We start from the raw sequence: 18,516 nt of genomic DNA, 5'->3' as shown, positions 1-18,516 counted from the left end.
TATATATACTAATAAAGCGGCTATCGCTTCTGCCCGTCCGTCATTAAAAATGCCCTTGAAGTTGGCAATAATTACCCACCAATGCCACCCGTAAGTGGCAAAAACGATTCGTTTTTAATTTCTAATATCGCTCCAGGGTTCTGTTATTAAAGGTGGATACGATATAATAGCACCAATGCATGAGCAGCGCGATGGGCGAGGCAATGATGCTCCACACAGGATACCAGGGTTCGATCCCTGGTTCTCACTCTTTTTCTCTTTCTTTTTACCAAGCGCAGTAATGGGCCAGCCCATGTGCGGGTCGTGGCGCCCCCTGTTTTCTATATCTTTTTTTTATTTCTATTTTGTTTTTTCCCTAAAAATAAATTTCGGATTGATGGCGCCCCCTATTTTTTATTTCTTTTTACTTTTTTATTTCTGTTTTGGTTTTTTATCTCAAAATTAATTTCGGATTTCCAAAATATCAAACAATTGCGAGTTCTGAAAAAAAGTAGGAAAATGGTAAACTGTTTGTGAATTTAAAAAATATTCTAAAAATCAAAAAATGTTCATGACTTAAAAAATTGCTCACAAATTATAAACAAATCACGATTTCTAATGATTTCATGAAATAAAAAATGTTCATGATTTTTTTAAATGAGCCAATATTCAAAGCATATTCAGGAATTTAAAAATCATGTCCATCAGCTTTTAGAAAATGTTCACAAAAATTAAAACACATCCGTAAATAATGAACAAAACTAATTGTAGGTTCCATAAAGGTTTTATTAGGAGATCTATATAGCTCGTTTTATGATTTTATTTAGTCCTTCGCGTTGGGTAAAAAAGGGTTTCCGTGTTTTGTACAACGCTGAACCCAACAAAATTGACATAACTTTCTAAGGGTTTGTTTTTGTAAGCTATATTAAAATGACTAAATGTCTATTTTGCTTCCATACACAGTTATGCTTATTTTCATATCACAATAGTGGTTATGGTAAACACCGCTACGCTAAGTCCAGACGAGACACTTTATTTATCAGTATAGTTCAGGCAGGGTCCGTCAATGCAGTTTGCTCAGCCACAAAATATTTTGTTGTGACGCCTTAAAAAATCAAGTCTTGATGAGCATCATATTGTTCTTTTTTGAAATTACATTTTAAAAGTGTCTTACCGCATCATGACATGATTTGTATATACTTTGTGAATTTGATTCATACTTTTTTATATCTACCACACATGTATAACTTGATAGTTTTTTTCCGTTGCAAGGCACGGGCATTTCCAAAAATGTTCGCTAAATCAAAAAAAGTTCGTCAAATTCAATAACTATTCCACCCAATTTCTAAATATTTTATTGATTATAGAATGTTTGCCAGTTCAGGAAAATTGCTTAAAAATGTTCACAATTTCTAAAAAATGTTTGTAAATAGCAAAAAATATTCATAAATTGAAAAAATGTTCTTGATTGTAGAAAATGTTCAGAAATTTGTAATAGTATGTTGTTTGCGATTTCAAATATGTGCATGAGTTTAACAAATTGTTCATAATTTCAAAATGTTCATGATTTCGAGAAATTGAGAGAGATATTGTATCTCGGTGATGCAACGAAATGTGATCATGACCATTTGAAATTATGAATTTTTTTCTCCCGTTGCAACGCACGGTCCCTTTTGCTAGTATGAACAAACATAAATACGGCTGCAAGAGACGAGCTGTCTCAAACACGGTGGGTGTTTTTGAGGATCTTCACAGAGTGGTTATGTGGTATGTGGTGACTTGCTATAATGTACTGAAATATTAAAAACAAAATGCCGGAGGATGAATTTACTAGACTCCCATGGTTTGAGGGTCCTTTTTGCAAGATTCCCCTTTCAATCTCCATCCGGAGCGAGAGCCACAGCCGCGAGCAGAGCAGAGCAGAGCGCAGATAGGTCCCTCCCCCTCACCGTCTCCGGCGATGCTGCTCCGCCTCCGCCCGCCGGCCGCCGCCGCGGGCCTCTCATCCTTCCTCCCCTCCGCGCCCTTCACCCGCCCCCTCTCCTCGCCGTCCTGGCGCCCGCGCCCGCGCCGCCCCCGCCTCTCCACCGCCGCCGCCACAGGAGGAGGGCTGGACTCGCTGCGGGAGCGGTACGACGTCATCGTGGTCGGAGGGGGCCACGCCGGCTGCGAGGCCGCGCTCGCGTCCGCCCGCCTCGGTGCCCGTACCCTCCTCCTCACCCTCAACATCGACCGGATCGCCTGGCAGGTCTGCTCCGTTACGCTCCTCTTCTCAGTCTAGGTTTCTACAGTCGTGTAGTGGCATGTCCTTTTGGTTGGCAAATTTGCAAATGAGCTCATGTGCTAAATGGACGGATTCGAGCAAGCCAGGGATAATGTTCAGTGGGGTTGAACAATGTGCAAGCGCAACATTTTCATATATTAGTGTATCTGTAGGCTGCAGCACACGGGTTCCGTTACAAATTTTGATGTTGGTGGTATCTGATCCAAGGGCTAGACTAGATAACTACAAAAGACAGAGCTGTTTGAATTTGCAGTAGAACGGAACTTCGATATGGTTGTTGCAAATTTCTGTATGCCATAAAGAGCTAAGGAAGTATCCTTAGACAAGGAGCTGTCTGTCAGTTTCGCGACATTCCACGCACCAAAAATGCATTTCTGCTGACTTTTTTTTCTATGATATATTATACAGCCTTGTAATCCAGCTGTTGGTGGTCCCGCAAAGTCTCAACTTGTCCATGAGGTAGATGCCCTTGGTGGTGATATTGGAAAGATTGCAGATAGGTAGGAAGTTAAATCTGCTCTTGTTTATACAGACGAGTCATGTCGTGTTTTTTCTCCTTGGGGATGGGGTTATGGGCTGAGAAAAACTTGCAATGCTACCAAATCAACCGAGATCTTTTGGTATGTACTCATTACCTCTTCTTCTGATAGGTGCTATTTGCAAAAGCGTGTGCTGAACAGCTCAAAAGGTCCTGCTGTCCGTGCACTGCGTGCTCAGACCGATAAGAGGGAGTATGCAATGGAGATGAGGAAAGTTGTAGAAAGGTCAGTATATACAAAAAACCCTCGTGTATCATAACTTATAATTTGCACACTTAGTCAAAAATTTGTTTGACAATGTAAGTCGTTAGTGCTAAAGAGCGATGTTCATTTTGGTGGTCTCTCATCTAAATCATGTATTTAATATATTCTTAGGTGGCTCTGAAAGAATCACATGTCACTATTATTTAAGCTACAAAACATAGCGACCTCACTAATTTGGCATGTCGTAGTGTTACTCCTGACCAAAGACTGTAGGTATTTGACTAGATGAATATTTTTTCCTGCATATTGACTCCCAGATTCGTAAAGGTGAATGCAGATTTTTCTCCCTATCAACTAAAAAAAACCCAATGTGAAGGCTATTTTTTTCTGCCTATCAACTAAAAAAAAACAATGTGAAGGCTATTATGACATCTAATCTATATATTTGTTGTTGTTGCCGGCATATTTATTAGTCTGGTATCTTTCATGCTACTTATTACTGCACATGCTATTTTCAGCACACAAAATCTTTTCATTAGAGAGGCAATGGCTACAGAAGTTATGATAGGCAAGAATGATAGTGTTGAGGGTGTTCGCACTTTCTTCGGCATGGACTTTTACGCACCATCTGTTGTACTTACCACCGGGACATTTATGAGTGGTAAGATTTGGGTTGGTAGGACATCAATGCCTGCAGGGCGAGCTGGAGAGTCAGCTTCTCAGGGACTTACTGAAAACTTGCAGCATCTGGGTTTTGAAACTGACCGTTTAAAAACTGGCACGCCACCACGAATTGATCGCAGAACAGTTGACTTTTCTAGATTGGAAGCCCAGCATGGTGATGAAGAGGTGTGTAGAACATGTGAAATATTCTTTTCCTTGTGATTATATTTTCTTGGTTATCTGCATTGATGGTGCCTCTTGAAACAGGTAGGCTGGTTTAGTTTTGATCCTGAATTTCACGTTGAGAGGGAACAAATGTGCTGCTATTTAACGCGAACTACAAAAGAGACGCACCAGATTGTTACAGACAACTTGGATGAAACACCAACATATGGTGGCTGGGTTGAAGCAAAGGGACCAAGGTACTGCCCAGCAATTGAAGACAAGGTATTATATCATGGACATTTTTGGTCTTTGACTTTGTTCCACAAAAGATTATGTTTTGACCTATTATGTGTAATCGACCTAAACTTGAAAAGATCATGGAAAGAAAAATTCGTTTCCCTATATAGACTAACTTTTTTGCCGATCACAGTCCGAAACATCACCGTATATTTGTTTGTTGCAGATTGTAAGGTTCAAAGATAAAGAATCTCATCAGGTGTTTCTTGAACCGGAGGGTAGAGATGTCCCTGAGCTATATCTACAGGTCTCTCTCTGCCCCTCAATTTTGCATATTTTTCCTTTTCCACCAATTGTTTTCAGTCTGAGATTTGGTATCACTTGTTCTTATCTATGAAATTTTGTGTAAAAACGATATTTTCTGCATCATTGTGTTACTGAAAATCTACAACTTAGACCATTTATACACCTCATACAGGGCTTTTCCACTGGTCTTCCTGAGAGATTGCAATTACCACTTGTGAGAACACTACCAGGACTGGAGAACTGTGTGATGCTAAGGCCAGCTTATGCTGTTGAATATGATTACTTGCCTGCTTATCAGTGCTCAAGATCGCTTATGACAAAAAGGTTTGAGGGCTTATTCTTCTCTGGTCAGATTAATGGAACAACAGGATATGAAGAAGCTGCAGCTCAGGTGTGTTCATTGCTTGTGATATGCCCATTTCAGGACATATGGTTAATTGGACCTGATTTTCTGGATCCTAATCTTGCTCACTTTTATTACAGGGTATAGTTTCAGGAATCAATGCAGCTAGACATTCTGATGGAAAGCCACTAATTGTTCTTGAGAGGGAAAGCAGTTACATTGGGACTCTGATTGATGATCTTGTTACAAAAGATCTTAGGGAGCCTTATCGCATGTTAACAAGGTATGGGTTATCAATACAACAGCTCTTGGTATTAATGCTTAAATGGTCTGATGGAAAAAGCATAGTTGCAAGCTCATGTATATTAAGACAAAGCAATGTGACATAGTATTTGTATTTAACGGTGAATATTAGAATCTGTATAATTCTACAAGGCTGCATGCCAACTTTTAGGGTTTGCCACTCAATTTGTTGGTATTCATGGATTTGCAAATTGATGTCTCACGAACACGTGGGTCCAGGGTCCACATACCAATGAGATATGAAGTGGCAAATCCTTGTGTGCCAAGGAATGTAGTGGCAAGTTTTCTTGACCATAGAGTAACAATCATGATTATCCCCAAGGACTGCATCAGAAAGGGCTAGTTAAATGCAGAGCATAAGATTATGCAAATGTCACAAAACTATGCTCGAACAATGTTAACGATTTTCGAGAAACTCAGCATGAGCACTGCTCATTCATTATGAAGAGCCATAATTACAAATCACTTGTTTTTTGAAGGAACGAGCCAGAAGAACTTTACTGACAGCATGCTGTGATGTTTTATGTTGTCTACTATTGTCCATTAGAAGGAATCAATGAACTTAATTTTATTAATCTAATGGCTCTTTGAATCGCAGTTTGACTGATAATTTTTGTTGTTGGCACTTGTGTACATTCAGTCGTTCAGAGCACCGTCTACTATTTCGATCCGATAATGCTGATAGTCGGTTGACCCCTTTCGGGAGAGAGATTGGTTTAATAGATGACAGACGCTGGGAGCTTTATAAGTCAAAGCAAGCCCGCATTAAAGAAGAAAAAGAACGATTGAAGCATACAAGAGTATCAGGTAAGCTTTATATACTTCCGAAGCTGCATTACCACATATTTTATGCGAAGTTCAGAAATATTATATTATTGTTAAGATCTGTTATCTTCGTGTATTTACAAGCATGGTTTCTGGTTCTATAATCAAGTATTCCGTTTGCAGGGGTTGAATTTGCTGCAGAAGTTACCGCAGTATCAAACCAACCTGTAAAGGAGTCATCGACACTTGAAGCGATACTGAAAAAGCCACATGTACAGTATAAACTTCTGGACAAGCACGGCTATGGAAATGAGCATTTATCTCCAATTGAGAAAGACTGCGTAGAGATTGATATCAAGTACGAAGGTTTCATAGCACGACAGCAGAGCCAATTACAACAGGTAATTGGCTTATGGTCATGTCATTTTGTTCTGAAATAAATATGCAAGGGAGCTTCTTTCAAGTACAAGAGAAATGGTAAATACATGTTTAAGAAGCCTGGCAGTGAGATTGTTGTGCAAGTATCTGTCGTGCTATGCATGTTCTTTTTCTCTGTTGAGGAACTTGTTTTTAGCTCTTTTGTAGCTGTAGCTGATTCTGTGCCTTTCTCTGTTGTAATAAAGAATTGTCGGGGTTTAGGTTTTTTATTCTTGCTTTTCTTAAGAAAAGGACCAGCTCCATTGACTTTGATAGGTTCAGTTATTTAATCCGTCATGTTTGCTACTTGAAAAACCTGCCGACCCCTAATAATTGTTTTCCTCTTCAGATTATAAACCAGGAACACAGGAAACTTCCTGAAGACTTGGATTACCACTCGATGCTAAATCTATCCCTTGAAGCTCGTGAGAAACTTTCCAAGGTATGAGAAGCATCTGCTTCTACAGTATATTTGCTCTTTCTGGAGTAGCATTTAGAATATGTTCAAGAGCCTTACTTACACAGGATAACCTGCCAATAATAACCCAGGGGCATGCACTATTCAGTCCTTAATTTAGCAACAATACACATGTTGCGTGCACTTCAGTCTTTTGTGATAAATCAATGGTGTGGGAATCTTAAGATGCCGTCCTTTATAGCCCAACATTTCCTCAAGATTTCAGCTCGACAAATTTGATCTGCTTCCGATACAACTCATATTTCGATGATGCATCTGCAGGTAAGGCCACAAACCTTAGGCCAGGCTGGCAGGATCGGCGGCGTGAGCCCAGCTGACATGACGGTTCTCCTCATCTCGATGGAGAGCACCCGCCGCGCGGCCGAGTACAAGCGACAGCAAGAAGTGATGAGGTCCGTCGCCGCGGCCAGGGCCAGTGCCAATGCCAAGGCGGACGATTCTTCAGACGAGGCGGTTCATGCCAGCACCGCGTAACTGCACACACCCCTGGCTGTGACTGCTACAGGCAACCGAACCGGGGCCCTATCAATAGAAGTTGCGTTTCATGGGGCCGCGACGAAATAGAATCTCGCGGCGACGTAGCTGGGACGCAGCGGAGTTGTTCAGGAGATGCTGAGAATGCATCTGCTATACCTGGACATCTACCTGTTTTCGATGGCCTGACGGAGTGGTTGGTGGTGCTGCCACAGTTTTCAGTTTCAGGCATGTGGATGACTGAAGCCTATTTGAGATGTTGGGTCCAGTGAGGAGGCCATGGAGGATCTGTTGCGCTTAGGGGTCGGTAGTAGGCACAAAGGTAAAGAAAATGCGACGACGATGAACCGATGCTCGCTGTTGTTTGTGTACATATATATACAATTCGCGTTTTTGAGATCCTGGAATAATGCAATGAAGCCTTGCCGTTTATGTTTCAAGGGAGCTGTCATTAGGATTTACAGTTAAGGGGAAAATGCGAAGTAGCGCAATCTTAGTCACACAATGTGAACTATTAACTCTCAAACACATTGCTAAAATGAAGATCGATTAGTAAGTTGAAGTTTCATGTAATAACAATGTACAGAATAAATGGGAGCACCACTGAAACTTCTGAAGCTCCCCTCTACTGTGAGTCAGGCAGGCACCATCAGTAAAAACGTCTGCAAAACACTAACGTTTTCTATCTAATCTACCACCGTAACCGTCGTAGCAACTACGGCCTAAACCCCAGAATGAACCAATGATCTATCTACACACCAAATGCCCAGCACTACCCCCCATCATCTACCACCTCAGTCACAAAAACTGTCTTCTCTTCTGCAAAGACATGCCCATGCCGTCAGCCAAGGTGCGGCCGGCGAGCCTCCGTGGGCGGCCCGTGAGCCCCGGCGCCGTCGGTCCTGATGCGCGCGTAGACCTGCAGGTTCCCGTGGAAGAAGCCAGCGATCTGCTCCAGGGCGGGGACGAAGCCGACCGGCAGAGTGGCCGACGCCGCAAAATGGACGTGCCGCACCACCTCGTCGTGCTTGGCCATCTCGCTGTCCAGCCTCCTCCTCATCTTGTGCAGATCGACGGTGTGATCGCCGCGGTCCTCCGAGAGCGCGACCGTGTCGGTGCCGGTGCCGGTGCCGGTGCCCGGGCCGAGCTCTCGCTGCAGGGCCTCGCGCCTTTTGTTGTAGTCCCTGGAGGCGTGGTCGACCTTCCTCTTCTGCCGGTGCTCGTCGTCCTGGCTCTTCCTCAGCTCGTGGACGAGCTTCGAGAAGTGGTCGATTGACTTCAGCGCGTCGCTCTTGGGCACCAGGTCGATGGCCCGGAACCAGTCGTTCGACACGACGAAGATCGGCCGGGCGCCGAGCTTGCCCGGGGAGAAAGGCGGGGCGCCGTCCGGCGCGTCTTGCTCGTCCTGCACCTCGGGGAACCATCTCCTCAGCCATCCGTTCAGCGCCTCCACATAAGACCTCTGCGAGCTGATCCACTTGTTGAAGCAACGGTACCATTTCGTGAGCTCCCTCTCCAGCTCCAGCGTCGCCAATTCCGCGGCGGCGGACTGGCTCACGGTCCTCGCCTTGAGCAGGTGGAGCCTGCTGTCCCTTATGGCCGACAGCTGCTTCTCATGGCATTTCAGAACTGCCTTCCACATCCTTCGCAATCTGTGTTTGATTGACAACAAAAACAAGAGCAGCAATGAGTGTGGTCAGTTTAAAGGTTTTGTTCTGTCAGGCAATGAAGTTGTGGAGCAACTAGAACTTCATCATACCCTTGGATAAGGTCAACAAGCTGAGGGTAGAGTTCCTCGTCCCGAATCTTCTCGATCTTCGACGAGAAGGCCTTGGCTGTCTTGATGTTGATCGTGATCTTCGACTGCAAGTCCCGCACCGACGATCTGGCCGTCTCTATCGCATCCGGCTCCGCCCCTTGTTCGTCTAGCGACTTCAGCCTGTTGTACTTCTTTTCATACAGAGTCCTCAGCTTCTCTTCATCCTAGAACAATCACCTAACCTTTTTCAACACATGTTTGGGCAGTAAATAAAGAGATAACATGAATGGACACTTGTAGCTTGTTGATGTGGCCTCAAATGTGCTTACCTTGACCTCCTGATATAGCTTCTTTTCCCATACACAGAGCTTCTCCAGAGTTGAACAGAGACTTCCGTCGCGATGTTCTCTGCCGTTGGCATATGAAGCTGAGGTGGTCGGTAACCTTGAGCGCCTTTCCCGCTTTGGAACGCAGTAAGAAGAGGACGGCACGCTCAGCGACATAGGCTCCATCACCCTGGAAGAGAAATCTGCAAAAACAACATAATAATATGTCAACCTTTCAGTCGCTTGCCCATATACCATAATTTCAGACATGTGTTGCTCCAATAAAACATTTCCATTACCCACATCTAAGAACTTTGGGCGCCGTCCGGTGAGGCACCTTCCCCACCTCGAGCATCCTGGAGACCTCATCGCCGCAATGCAGTGCCTCCTCGAATCGCTCCTTGACCTCCTCCATTGCCTCCACGACATCTCTCTCCCCATTGTGCAACGGCGAGAAGGACTCGCTGCTCACTGTCATGGCCGACCGCACCGACTTGCCGTGGCTACCCCCAGCGCCATCTGCATCGACAATTGACCCGGCCTCATCAATCGCAGCACCCTTCTTCCCGGTGGAGCTGCCGCCAACAATGTCGCCACCATTCTCACCAAATGGCACACCCTTCTTCTTCTTCTTCTCGGAGGAGGAGTTGCTGCCAGCAATGTCATCAAAGTTGGCACCCTTCAAGCTCACTGCATCGGTCCTGCCCCCTTTCTTGCTGTTCGAGCCGGAGCCGGCATTGCTCGGCACTGAATCGTTCCTTGGCAGCGGCTTCTCCGCCTCGGCATTGGCACCAGATGATCCCTTGCTCTGCGGCTTCACCTCAGAGGAGGAGGTGCCATTGGGACGGGCGGCGTTGGTGGTAGGACCAGGAGCTGGTGTCTTCCCCTTCACGCGCTGATCTTCAACGACGGCCGAGGTTGATGGCTGTGCTGGCCCCAGCTCAGCCTCGTCCTCAAGCTCCGGGATCCCCTCCATCCTCCTCAGCTCGGCGTAATTGGCGTAATTGGGGCTGTTGGTGGGCAGATTCCGATCCCCGTCGGCGGCCTCGCCGGGCATGCCGCGCGAGTAGTCCTCCAGGAACTGGTCGTAGGGCGTGGGCGTGAAGAGGTCCAAGAAGTCCCACGGCGAGGCCTCCGGGGGCGGCGGCGTGGGCGGCGGGCGGCGCGGCCTCGCCTCCTCCGCGACCGGCTCGCCGTAGGGGCCGTACGTGTACGCGGACCCGTAGCCGTAGCTGTAGCTGGCCGCGGCCTCGGCGTACTCGGCGTAGGGGTCCTCGTAGACCACCGTGGGCACGGTGGCGGAGTTCCTCATGTAGTGGCGGTGCTGATGCTGCGTCGTTGCCGTCGGGGGCGGCGCGTGCCCGCGGAGGCGGGCGCGGCGGGAGTGGTCGAGCGCGTGGAGGTGCTCCTCGTCGTCGTCGGAGGAGGAGACGGAGAGGGAGTGGGAGAGGGGCGAGACGGTGGAGGAGGAGGAGTCCGGGGACGGCGGGAGGCTCGACGCGGCGGCGGCGGCGGCGGAGGAGGCGACGGCGTGCTGCGGCGGCTTGGCGAGGTCGGGGGAGGGCGGGAGGGTGAGCACGGGCGAGGCGGCGGGGTCGGGGGTGGCCGGGAGCAGCGCAGCCGCCGCGAAGCGCCGCAGCGCGCCCCCCACGGCGGCCAGCGAGCGGAAGTAGGCCGCGTGCGCCGCCGCCAGCGCGAAGCGCCTGTCCGCCGCGGCCCGGATCAGCGCCACCCGCTGCCGGCACACCGCCGCGGGGTCCCGCGCCCGCCGCGAGGACGCGGAGGACGAGGAGGCGGCGGCGGCGGCGGCGGCGGCCCGGCGCCGCGTCGCCCTGGCCGCGGCGGCCGCGGTGGCCGCGAGGGCGTCGTGCGATGGCGCGCAGCCCATGGCCGGGCGGCCGCTCGCCGGGCGACGAGGAGGCGAAGGGAGGGGAGAAGGGACCGGAAACCCTAGCTAGGCGGGCAGCGGCGGGGGCGGGAGCCGGACGCGCTTTGTTTCTGTGGGCTCTGGCGGCTCGTCGGCGTCCATTACATATAAGGCGCGGCGCGGGGCGGGGTCGGTCGTGTGGCTTGCGGCCTCCTCCGTGCACTGGGAGGGGAGCGGCTCCGGCGCGGCGTCGGATCGAGCTGCGGCGGCGGGAGGAAGGAAGGGGGAGGCGGCCGGGATTGGGATTAGGAATTGGATTTGGGAGGAAGGCGCGAGGCGTGTATGCAGGCAGGCAGGCAGGGAGACGAGAAAGGAAGGAGGAGGTCGCGTGCGAATTCCACCCTCGGCTTTTCCTTTTCTTCCTTCTCGCCCCCTCTCCGCTTGCCTTATCTCTACTCCTAATGTCTCAGTTGGTAGATCGTGTTTCGAGTTTTATTTTTGTCCCACCTCACCCGGTCTTTTTTGGTACTTCTTTGTTACTTCCTTCCACCTCCCACCCGTTTTATTTCGCTGGTTTTTTTCGTCCTTCCCCCACCCCACCGGTTTAGTTTCGCATCACCCTCTCACACAACGAAAAAAATCTTAACGGATCATAACTTTCCGTGCTGGTGCAAGTTATTTTTAGTAATGTCTTTATGTGAAAGAATCAATCACGATCAATCTCTAGATATCAAATCTAAATTAATTAACCTTATCTTAAATTGCTGAATCACATTAATTAGAAAACAAAATAACCGATTTTAAGAAAATACTACTCTTAATGGAGGGTATTACATACCAAACATAGGTACGTCATTAGCTCGCTTCCTTCCCTTCTCTTCCCTTCGTCCCTCAGTCCCATGCTCGTGGCGCTGAAGTGGCATCGACAGGCGATGGCGGCGAGGACAGCACGTGGCAGCCCCTGAAGCACGAACACGACTGCACCTCGGGTCTGCCGTCTCCCAAGATATGGGTGAGTTCTCGTGATGCCCACCCTAAACCCTCACGTCCTACAAATTCCTCAACCTCTACCATCTCGATTTCGTCCATGCTCTGATCCAAATGACGATGCAGCTCCGGCCGATTGACAATGGAGGTTTGCCATCCTTCCTCTCAGCACCCACTCCTGGAGGAACGACACGCCATGCCGATCGAACCCGGTCGAGATCACTCACCAAGATTGCTATTCGGAAGAAGAGTGGGACGGGATCTGCACTTTTGTTAATATAACATATACTTGTGCAGGTGCAGGTTTTGTTTTAAAAATCCAATTTGTTTATCCTTTTGTCGCTGAAATTGTTTACTAATTATGTCATTGGTTTTATTTCTTCTAGATGTTGTATATTCTTGGATTGAAGGGACTGTCTGACAAGGTGAAAGAGCTAATCTCTACTCCTAATGATCATGGGCTAATCTCTACAGTTTATTTTTGTCCGGTTTTTTTCGTCCCACCTCCACCCCCTAGCCAGCCCCACCCCTCGATCTTCTCCAAGTTTCCGGTTTTCTTTTTTCATGCAGGAAATCAGGACACAATCTATCTTTCCTTTAATGCACATCTCCCCAGTAAAAAAATCAGGACACTATCCCCTCCTTCCTATTAACACTAACACACATTTCTTCTGAAAATCCGGGACGTAATCCTCTCCTTCCCACTAATCTCTCTTATATGGCTTTCCCATAATTATGTTGGTCCTGCTCAGTTTGATATAATTCAATTTGGACGAAGGACGCCAGAGATTAACTTTCGCTGGCAGAGAAAGAGACTAGGGATTGATTGGTTTTAAACATTGGATTCAGTATTAGCTTAACATCTGCAGGAACAAGACGACCATAGGAAAGGCTGGCTTGCTCGACCTGCATCTTTCCTGTATATTCATTCTCTCTCCAATTCTAATACAGTCCAATTGATCATTGTATATTTATCTAATCATGGTTCCTATATCGTTTTGTATGGCTACGTGATGGGGTCGCATCCACATGGGGGAATATCGCAGATTGGATCGGAAGCAGGCCGCACAGATGAACCACCCCACCTCGTTGTCTGCCTGCACGATCTCCATTAATCTCTCCATTAATATCCAGCACCGCCTCTCGAGTGGACGACCTGAATGTCGCCAACAACACCACTTACCTCTGCGCTCCGACCAAAGATCATTGTCCAGGTGAGGGTACCTCGCCGCAAGCCCGCAACAGTTGCCGTCACTGTTGATTATTCGTACTCAGATTAAGTTTCAGGCTCAGTCGTCTCTGTCGTCACTCGTCAGCGCACAGACGATGGGTTGGTGCCATACTATCATGTGGCATCTCCGTCGTTCTGGGCCGGGAAGATAACAGATTTTCAGAAAACAAATAATACATTTTAACCTAACTTCCTTAAATTATGCAAATCAATCGATTCCTTTTATTGGTTCAATTTGTCTTAGGAAACAAATAACAGATTTTTAGGAAACAAATAATACATTTTAATCTAACTTTCCTAACTTATGCAAATCAATCGATTCCTTTTATTGGTTCAATTTGTCTTAGAAACAAATAACAGATTTTCAGGAAACAAATAATACATTTTAATCTAACTTTCTTAAATTATGCAAATCAATCGATTTCTTTCATTGGTTCAATTTGTCTTAGGAAACAAATAACAGATTTTCAGGAAACAAATAATACATTTTAATCTAACTTTCCTAACTTATCTAAATCAATCGATTCCTTTTATTGGTTCAATTTGTCTTAAGAAACAAATAACAGATTTTCAGAAAACAAATAATACGTTTTAATCTAACTTTCTTAAATTATGCAAATCAATTGATTCCTTTTATTGGCTCAATTTGTCTTAGGAAACAAATAACAGATTTTTAGGAAACAAATAATATATTTTAATCTAACTTTCCTAACTTATTAGTGAAATTTGTTTTAGGAAACAAATAGCAGAAACGTCACAACTTTCCTCCCAATAAATAGTTTCTTAACATTTGCAAGCTTTCCTAATCAGACACGTCACAAACGGGCAGATACTGATATCACGTTATCCAACAATAAAACCCCATTTGCATAGAAATCAGTTCAAAAATCCTAACTTTCCAAAAAAATTACCTTTCCTTGATAACAACAAACATTTTCTATGTTTTCCATCGATATTAGCATTTTTTTGAACTGAGATCTCCGAGTTATGATTTTTTTTGTGATTCTTTCCAATTGTGACTTCTCCTTCCACTCCGGCTCCTTGTCGGATAAACACCTCCACCACAGCCAGGTGACACCGCCCCAGACCTCCTGCCTCTCCACAACTTCTTCGCCACCTCCTTCTCGTACTCCATTAACAATCCCTCCGCCACATTTGTCCACGGCGGTGTCGAGGGCATGGTGCAGCAGCGTACCAGCGGTAGAGCAGCGCATGCAGCAGGAAGCAACACGCAGTAGGCAAGGCTGAGGGGGCGGCCAGCAGAAGATGGCCATGACTGGAGGCGGCGCGAGGCAGGGGGGCAGCAGACGGGGCGAGCGCAGCCAGCGAGAGTGTGACGCGCGACCAGGGTGTGTGTCGCGCGGGGCACAGTGGTGCGGTGGCTGCGGCGAGCGCGGCGGCAGCGGCGGGCGCGACCGACATGGTGTAGCACGGGCGTGGGCATGGAGAGGGAGTGGCCCCGCGGGCGCGGAAGAAGAGCGGCAGGCTCGGGCATGGGCGTGCATAGGAGCGGGCATGTGCCATGGGGTTAATCCGAGGAGCTCGGTGGCTACCCCTGCAATGGCCATGGCGGACGGCGGTTCTCGGCCACGGCGAAATATCTAACGAGAGCAAACGAGAGGGGAGACAAGGGAAAGGCAAGAGGAGATCATGGCGGTGTCAATGGCGCCCTAGGCGAAGACATGGGAGCTCGGGGCGGCACGGATCGAACGGCAATGTCGCGGTGGCCCAAGGTTGAGGAAGACGGCAGCGACATCGATGCGGGGGTGCTGGACTTGATCTCGTTGGCGCAGACGAAGTAGCGAAGGCATTCGGAGCTCCTCGACAAGCTCCTAGCCCGCAGGGAGGGCAGTGGCCATGTGGACGGGGTCGGTCATGGTGGTCGTGGCTTCTGACTTCCTTCAGATCGACGGGATCGAGCGAGCGAGGAGGAGAAGTGGATTTGGGAGGGGGCGTCAAGAGGAGTGAGGCCATGGGGTAGGGTAGGCAGGGCGTCACCCTTATCCATTCCCCTTCGATGCCAGCGAGGTGGTCGGGCGGGAGCCCGTCTCTGTAGCGACGCGGCTCGGGGAACAGGAGAAGACGACCGCGCGGGGACTGGACCGCTGAGCCGGTTCGGTGGCAAGGCCCGGGGGGCAGGGCGAATCCTCTTTTACATCGTCCTTTTGGTTTTTCAATGTATTCTAATCTGTTTCTCCTTTTTAACACAGTTTTCTATTTATTCTTATCAACTAAATGATCTCTACTCCTAATGTCTCAGTTGGTAGTCTCCGTTTCGGGTTTATTTTCGTCCCACCTCCCGAGTGAGGGAGAGGGGGAGAGAGAGTGAGGAAGAGGGAGGGAGAGGGTGTGTGTGTGTGAGAATTTGATGGTAAAAAAGATCGTCGATGTCACTTAATATGTATGAGAATATTCAATGTAATATTAACATAATTGATATTGAACTTTTAAAGTTAATGTGGCCCCGTTGCAACGCACGAGCGTTCTTCTAGTTTTTCTAGCGTTTGACAAAAACCGTGTTTTTTTAACATCAGTACATACACAAGCGCTCATATACACGCGCATACACTCACCCCTATGAACGCACACACGCACACTCTACCCCTATGAGCACCTCCGAAAGACTGAGCCGGCATATCATCTTGAAATTTACGAAGTCGCCGTAGGCACCTCGTCGTCGACGGGAACGTCTCCTCCCACTGAATGCGCATCGTCGGAAATCCTGAAATAAATCCAGGAATAAATGCGAGTACCAGGATTTGAACACTGGTGAGCTGGGGATACCACAGTCCCTCTAACCATCCAACCACATGTTGGTTCGCACCAAAACCGTGTTGGGGGATGCATTGCCCTTGACCTTTTTTTGCTACCACTACGTGCTAATTTCCCTTCATTTATTTATTTATTGATATTTTATAGTGCACCATTACGAGTTTCAAGCCTATTTTTTTCCTCGACAACCTGCCTCGAGGCATTTTATTTACGACTACGATAAGTGACGTACGTGAGGCACGAAGCAATTCCACCATGTCGTTTTTCGATAGCAAGTTTACTTGGTCGAAGATGCCAACTTTACTTGTGAAGCATGGCAAGTTTCAGTTTTTTGGGTATGTTTTATTTTTCGAATGGCACTTTTAGTTGTAAAATCGTCACCCATGTGTCACTTATCATCTGGGTTTATATATCCAGACGATTCAACTTCGATTAAACAGCGACAATCAAATCGCCCGGATCTATTAGATCCAGTCCAGTGCTTCCGTAGCATGGTTGTGGACCGCACCATTCACTTTCTCTACCTACACAACCAAGAGAAATTCCTAGAAAGCTCACAAGATGATCTTTCATCTCTGCGAAATCCCGCGAGCCCTCCTAGCGCTCCTCCTCCATGTTTCATCGTGTTTTAAGACTCGGTTCAAGACATATTTACCATGGTGTGCGACGTATACATGCTCCGCGCTTCTTGGGTTTGTCCATGAAATGTTTTTTTTTAATCCATGATCTGAAGGAGGATCTGTGGAGGTGTGTCCTTGTCGGATCTCATGGGATTCAGTTAGTGCTGGTCTTCGGTAGATCTATTTGGATCCAGGTTTGATCTTTTCGGTCTACGACTCTCTTCATTGGCGATGGTTGCTGCTCTGGTCCTTAATTTGGGGCCTTACCATGACGACTTCCCGATTGTCTATTACAACAAGATTTGCCCGGCTCCGGTAATGGAGGGGCGATGACGGCAGCGCGCCTTCGGCTTGCTCTAGTGCTTGTAGTCGTCGTCGGGTGGTCCGTAAACCTGGTTGTAATTTTTATTACCTCTTGTGTTCTCTGTACTGCCATGATTGATGAATAGATTGAAAATTTCTCTCGCAAAAAAAGAGAGAGAGATTCGGATCTTAGAAAAACACACACACTGTTGCCTCATCATAATTAAGAAATAAAATGTGTGTCGTCGTAGAATAGCTAGCCAGCACGGTGAGGAGCAAGGCGTGCCCCCCCCCCCCCCCCCGGGACGGGGTCCTCGTGGGCCCACGCCGCAGCCACCCAGGTCCAGCGAGTCATCGGAAGCCGAGAGACTCGAGTCGGCCAAGCACAAGTAGACGGTAACCACGACGACATCATGCACCTCTCCTTTTTCTCTTTGGAATCGAATCGAACGAGCGCGTTGTCAGTTTGTTACCCGATCGACATGCATCATGCACTGATGAACGGATTCGAGACGCCATCGATCGATCCACCACATGTGTCTCGGGTAAATCTTCACGGTGAATGGACTTTTGTGGTGGAGAGCTGAGCGCGCAATGCCTGCCGTGAACGCATTGCTCATGCCTACAGCTTCTTCCCGTCACGGAGTAGCTAGGAGTGGATGCAAAGCCGATGATGATGGCCGTTTTTTTCGTGCAGTGTTCATTACACGTAGTACAATCGAAATTGCTTGACAGACGATACTTTGACACACGATCCGTGAACGACTTATCCACCGTGCATGCACGCTCGCGAATGACTTATTCACCGAGACTGAGGTACTATTTAAATATGTAAGTTTGATAAGGTTTTCTGCCCTTGGGATATAAAAAAAAACACATTAATTGTGTAGGCACATCACTAGTCCTAGGAAGCTGCGAGGCTCCGTTTTAGTTTGGCGTGACTCCAGCCCGGAGGACGCATGTGTAAATGTCCCCGTACGGGCACAAGGCACTTTTGTGTCGTGTCTCTCCCTCGTCTAGCTGATCTACCTACTCTACCTAGCTTCCTCTCGAACAAAAGCGGCAAAAAAAAAAGAGGCTAGCCAGCTAGCTTGTCTTAGGGCATCTCTAGCCGCGCCCCCAACAGGCCTTCCCCAGGCGATTTTACCGCGCCGACGTCAGAAAAAGGCCCCAGTCGCCCCCCCAGAAGCCCGTTTTTCGCCGGGTCGGGTCAAAATTAGTACCGGCGGACCTAGGCCGAACCCGGCGCCCTGGGGGCGCTTGGGGAGCCGGCACAAGCGAAAAAGGCGCGTGGGCCCGCCCTGGAAGCGACCCGAGGGCCTTTTCCCGCCGTTTCTTGACGCTTTTCCCTCACATCTCTCCCGCTCGCTCGCCTCCCTCCCGCCATTCTCTCCCTTTCTCCCGCCAAACCCCCTCCCGCTCGCCACGAAGAAGCACACCATGCCGCCGAGGAAGTACGCCATGCCGCGTGCGGCGGCAACCGCGACTGGCGCC

At 48.0% G+C, this 18,516-nt stretch overlaps 2 protein-coding genes across 2 annotated transcripts; one reads left to right on the top strand and one right to left on the bottom strand.

The window, feature by feature from the left end:
- The first annotated feature begins 1,861 nt into the window (after positions 1–1,861).
- Positions 1,862–7,597, top strand: LOC123072625 (tRNA uridine 5-carboxymethylaminomethyl modification enzyme MnmG). The gene is made up of 12 exons (XM_044496217.1): positions 1,862–2,227; positions 2,672–2,763; positions 2,914–3,027; positions 3,525–3,855; positions 3,937–4,116; positions 4,298–4,378; positions 4,550–4,768; positions 4,861–5,003; positions 5,664–5,830; positions 5,972–6,189; positions 6,555–6,647; positions 6,945–7,597. The coding sequence occupies exons 1-12, from the start codon at positions 1,940–1,942 to the stop codon at positions 7,155–7,157; spliced, it is 2,139 nt and encodes a 712-aa protein (XP_044352152.1). The 5' UTR covers positions 1,862–1,939; the 3' UTR covers positions 7,158–7,597.
- A 90-nt stretch (positions 7,598–7,687) lies between these two features.
- Positions 7,688–11,496, bottom strand: LOC123072624 (nitrate regulatory gene2 protein). Its single transcript, XM_044496216.1, has 4 exons — positions 9,546–11,496; positions 9,246–9,445; positions 8,917–9,140; positions 7,688–8,809 (listed from the first exon to the last, which is right to left on the bottom strand). The coding sequence occupies exons 1-4, from the start codon at positions 11,128–11,130 to the stop codon at positions 7,999–8,001; spliced, it is 2,820 nt and encodes a 939-aa protein (XP_044352151.1). The 5' UTR covers positions 11,131–11,496; the 3' UTR covers positions 7,688–7,998.
- Positions 11,497–18,516: the final 7,020 nt, after the last annotated feature.

This window comes from Triticum aestivum, chromosome 3B, assembly GCF_018294505.1.
Source record: "Triticum aestivum cultivar Chinese Spring chromosome 3B, IWGSC CS RefSeq v2.1, whole genome shotgun sequence".
Taxonomy (NCBI): Eukaryota; Viridiplantae; Streptophyta; class Magnoliopsida; order Poales; family Poaceae; genus Triticum; species Triticum aestivum.
Note: the sequence above shows the minus strand (reverse complement) of the source record. Positions and strands in the feature narration are given on the sequence as shown.

What these genes read in the sequence shown, in the direction of transcription:
- LOC123072625 (XM_044496217.1), top strand. Translation starts at nt 1,940, where the DNA reads ATGCTGCTCCGCCTCCGCCCGCCGGCCGCCGCCGCGGGCCTCTCATCC. An exon ending in ATTGGAAAGATTGCAGATAG is followed by an intron (nt 2,764 to 2,913) that starts GTAGGAAGTTAA and finishes TTCTTCTGATAG; the next exon opens with GTGCTATTTGCAAAAGCGTG. An exon ending in CTCGTGAGAAACTTTCCAAG is followed by an intron (nt 6,648 to 6,944) that starts GTATGAGAAGCA and finishes ATGCATCTGCAG; the next exon opens with GTAAGGCCACAAACCTTAGG.
- LOC123072624 (XM_044496216.1), bottom strand. Translation starts at nt 11,130, where the DNA reads ATGGGCTGCGCGCCATCGCACGACGCCCTCGCGGCCACCGCGGCCGCC. An exon ending in GGCGCCCAAAGTTCTTAGAT is followed by an intron (nt 9,446 to 9,545) that starts GTGGGTAATGGA and finishes TTGTTTTTGCAG; the next exon opens with ATTTCTCTTCCAGGGTGATG. An exon ending in CTTGTTGACCTTATCCAAGG is followed by an intron (nt 8,810 to 8,916) that starts GTATGATGAAGT and finishes AATCAAACACAG; the next exon opens with ATTGCGAAGGATGTGGAAGG.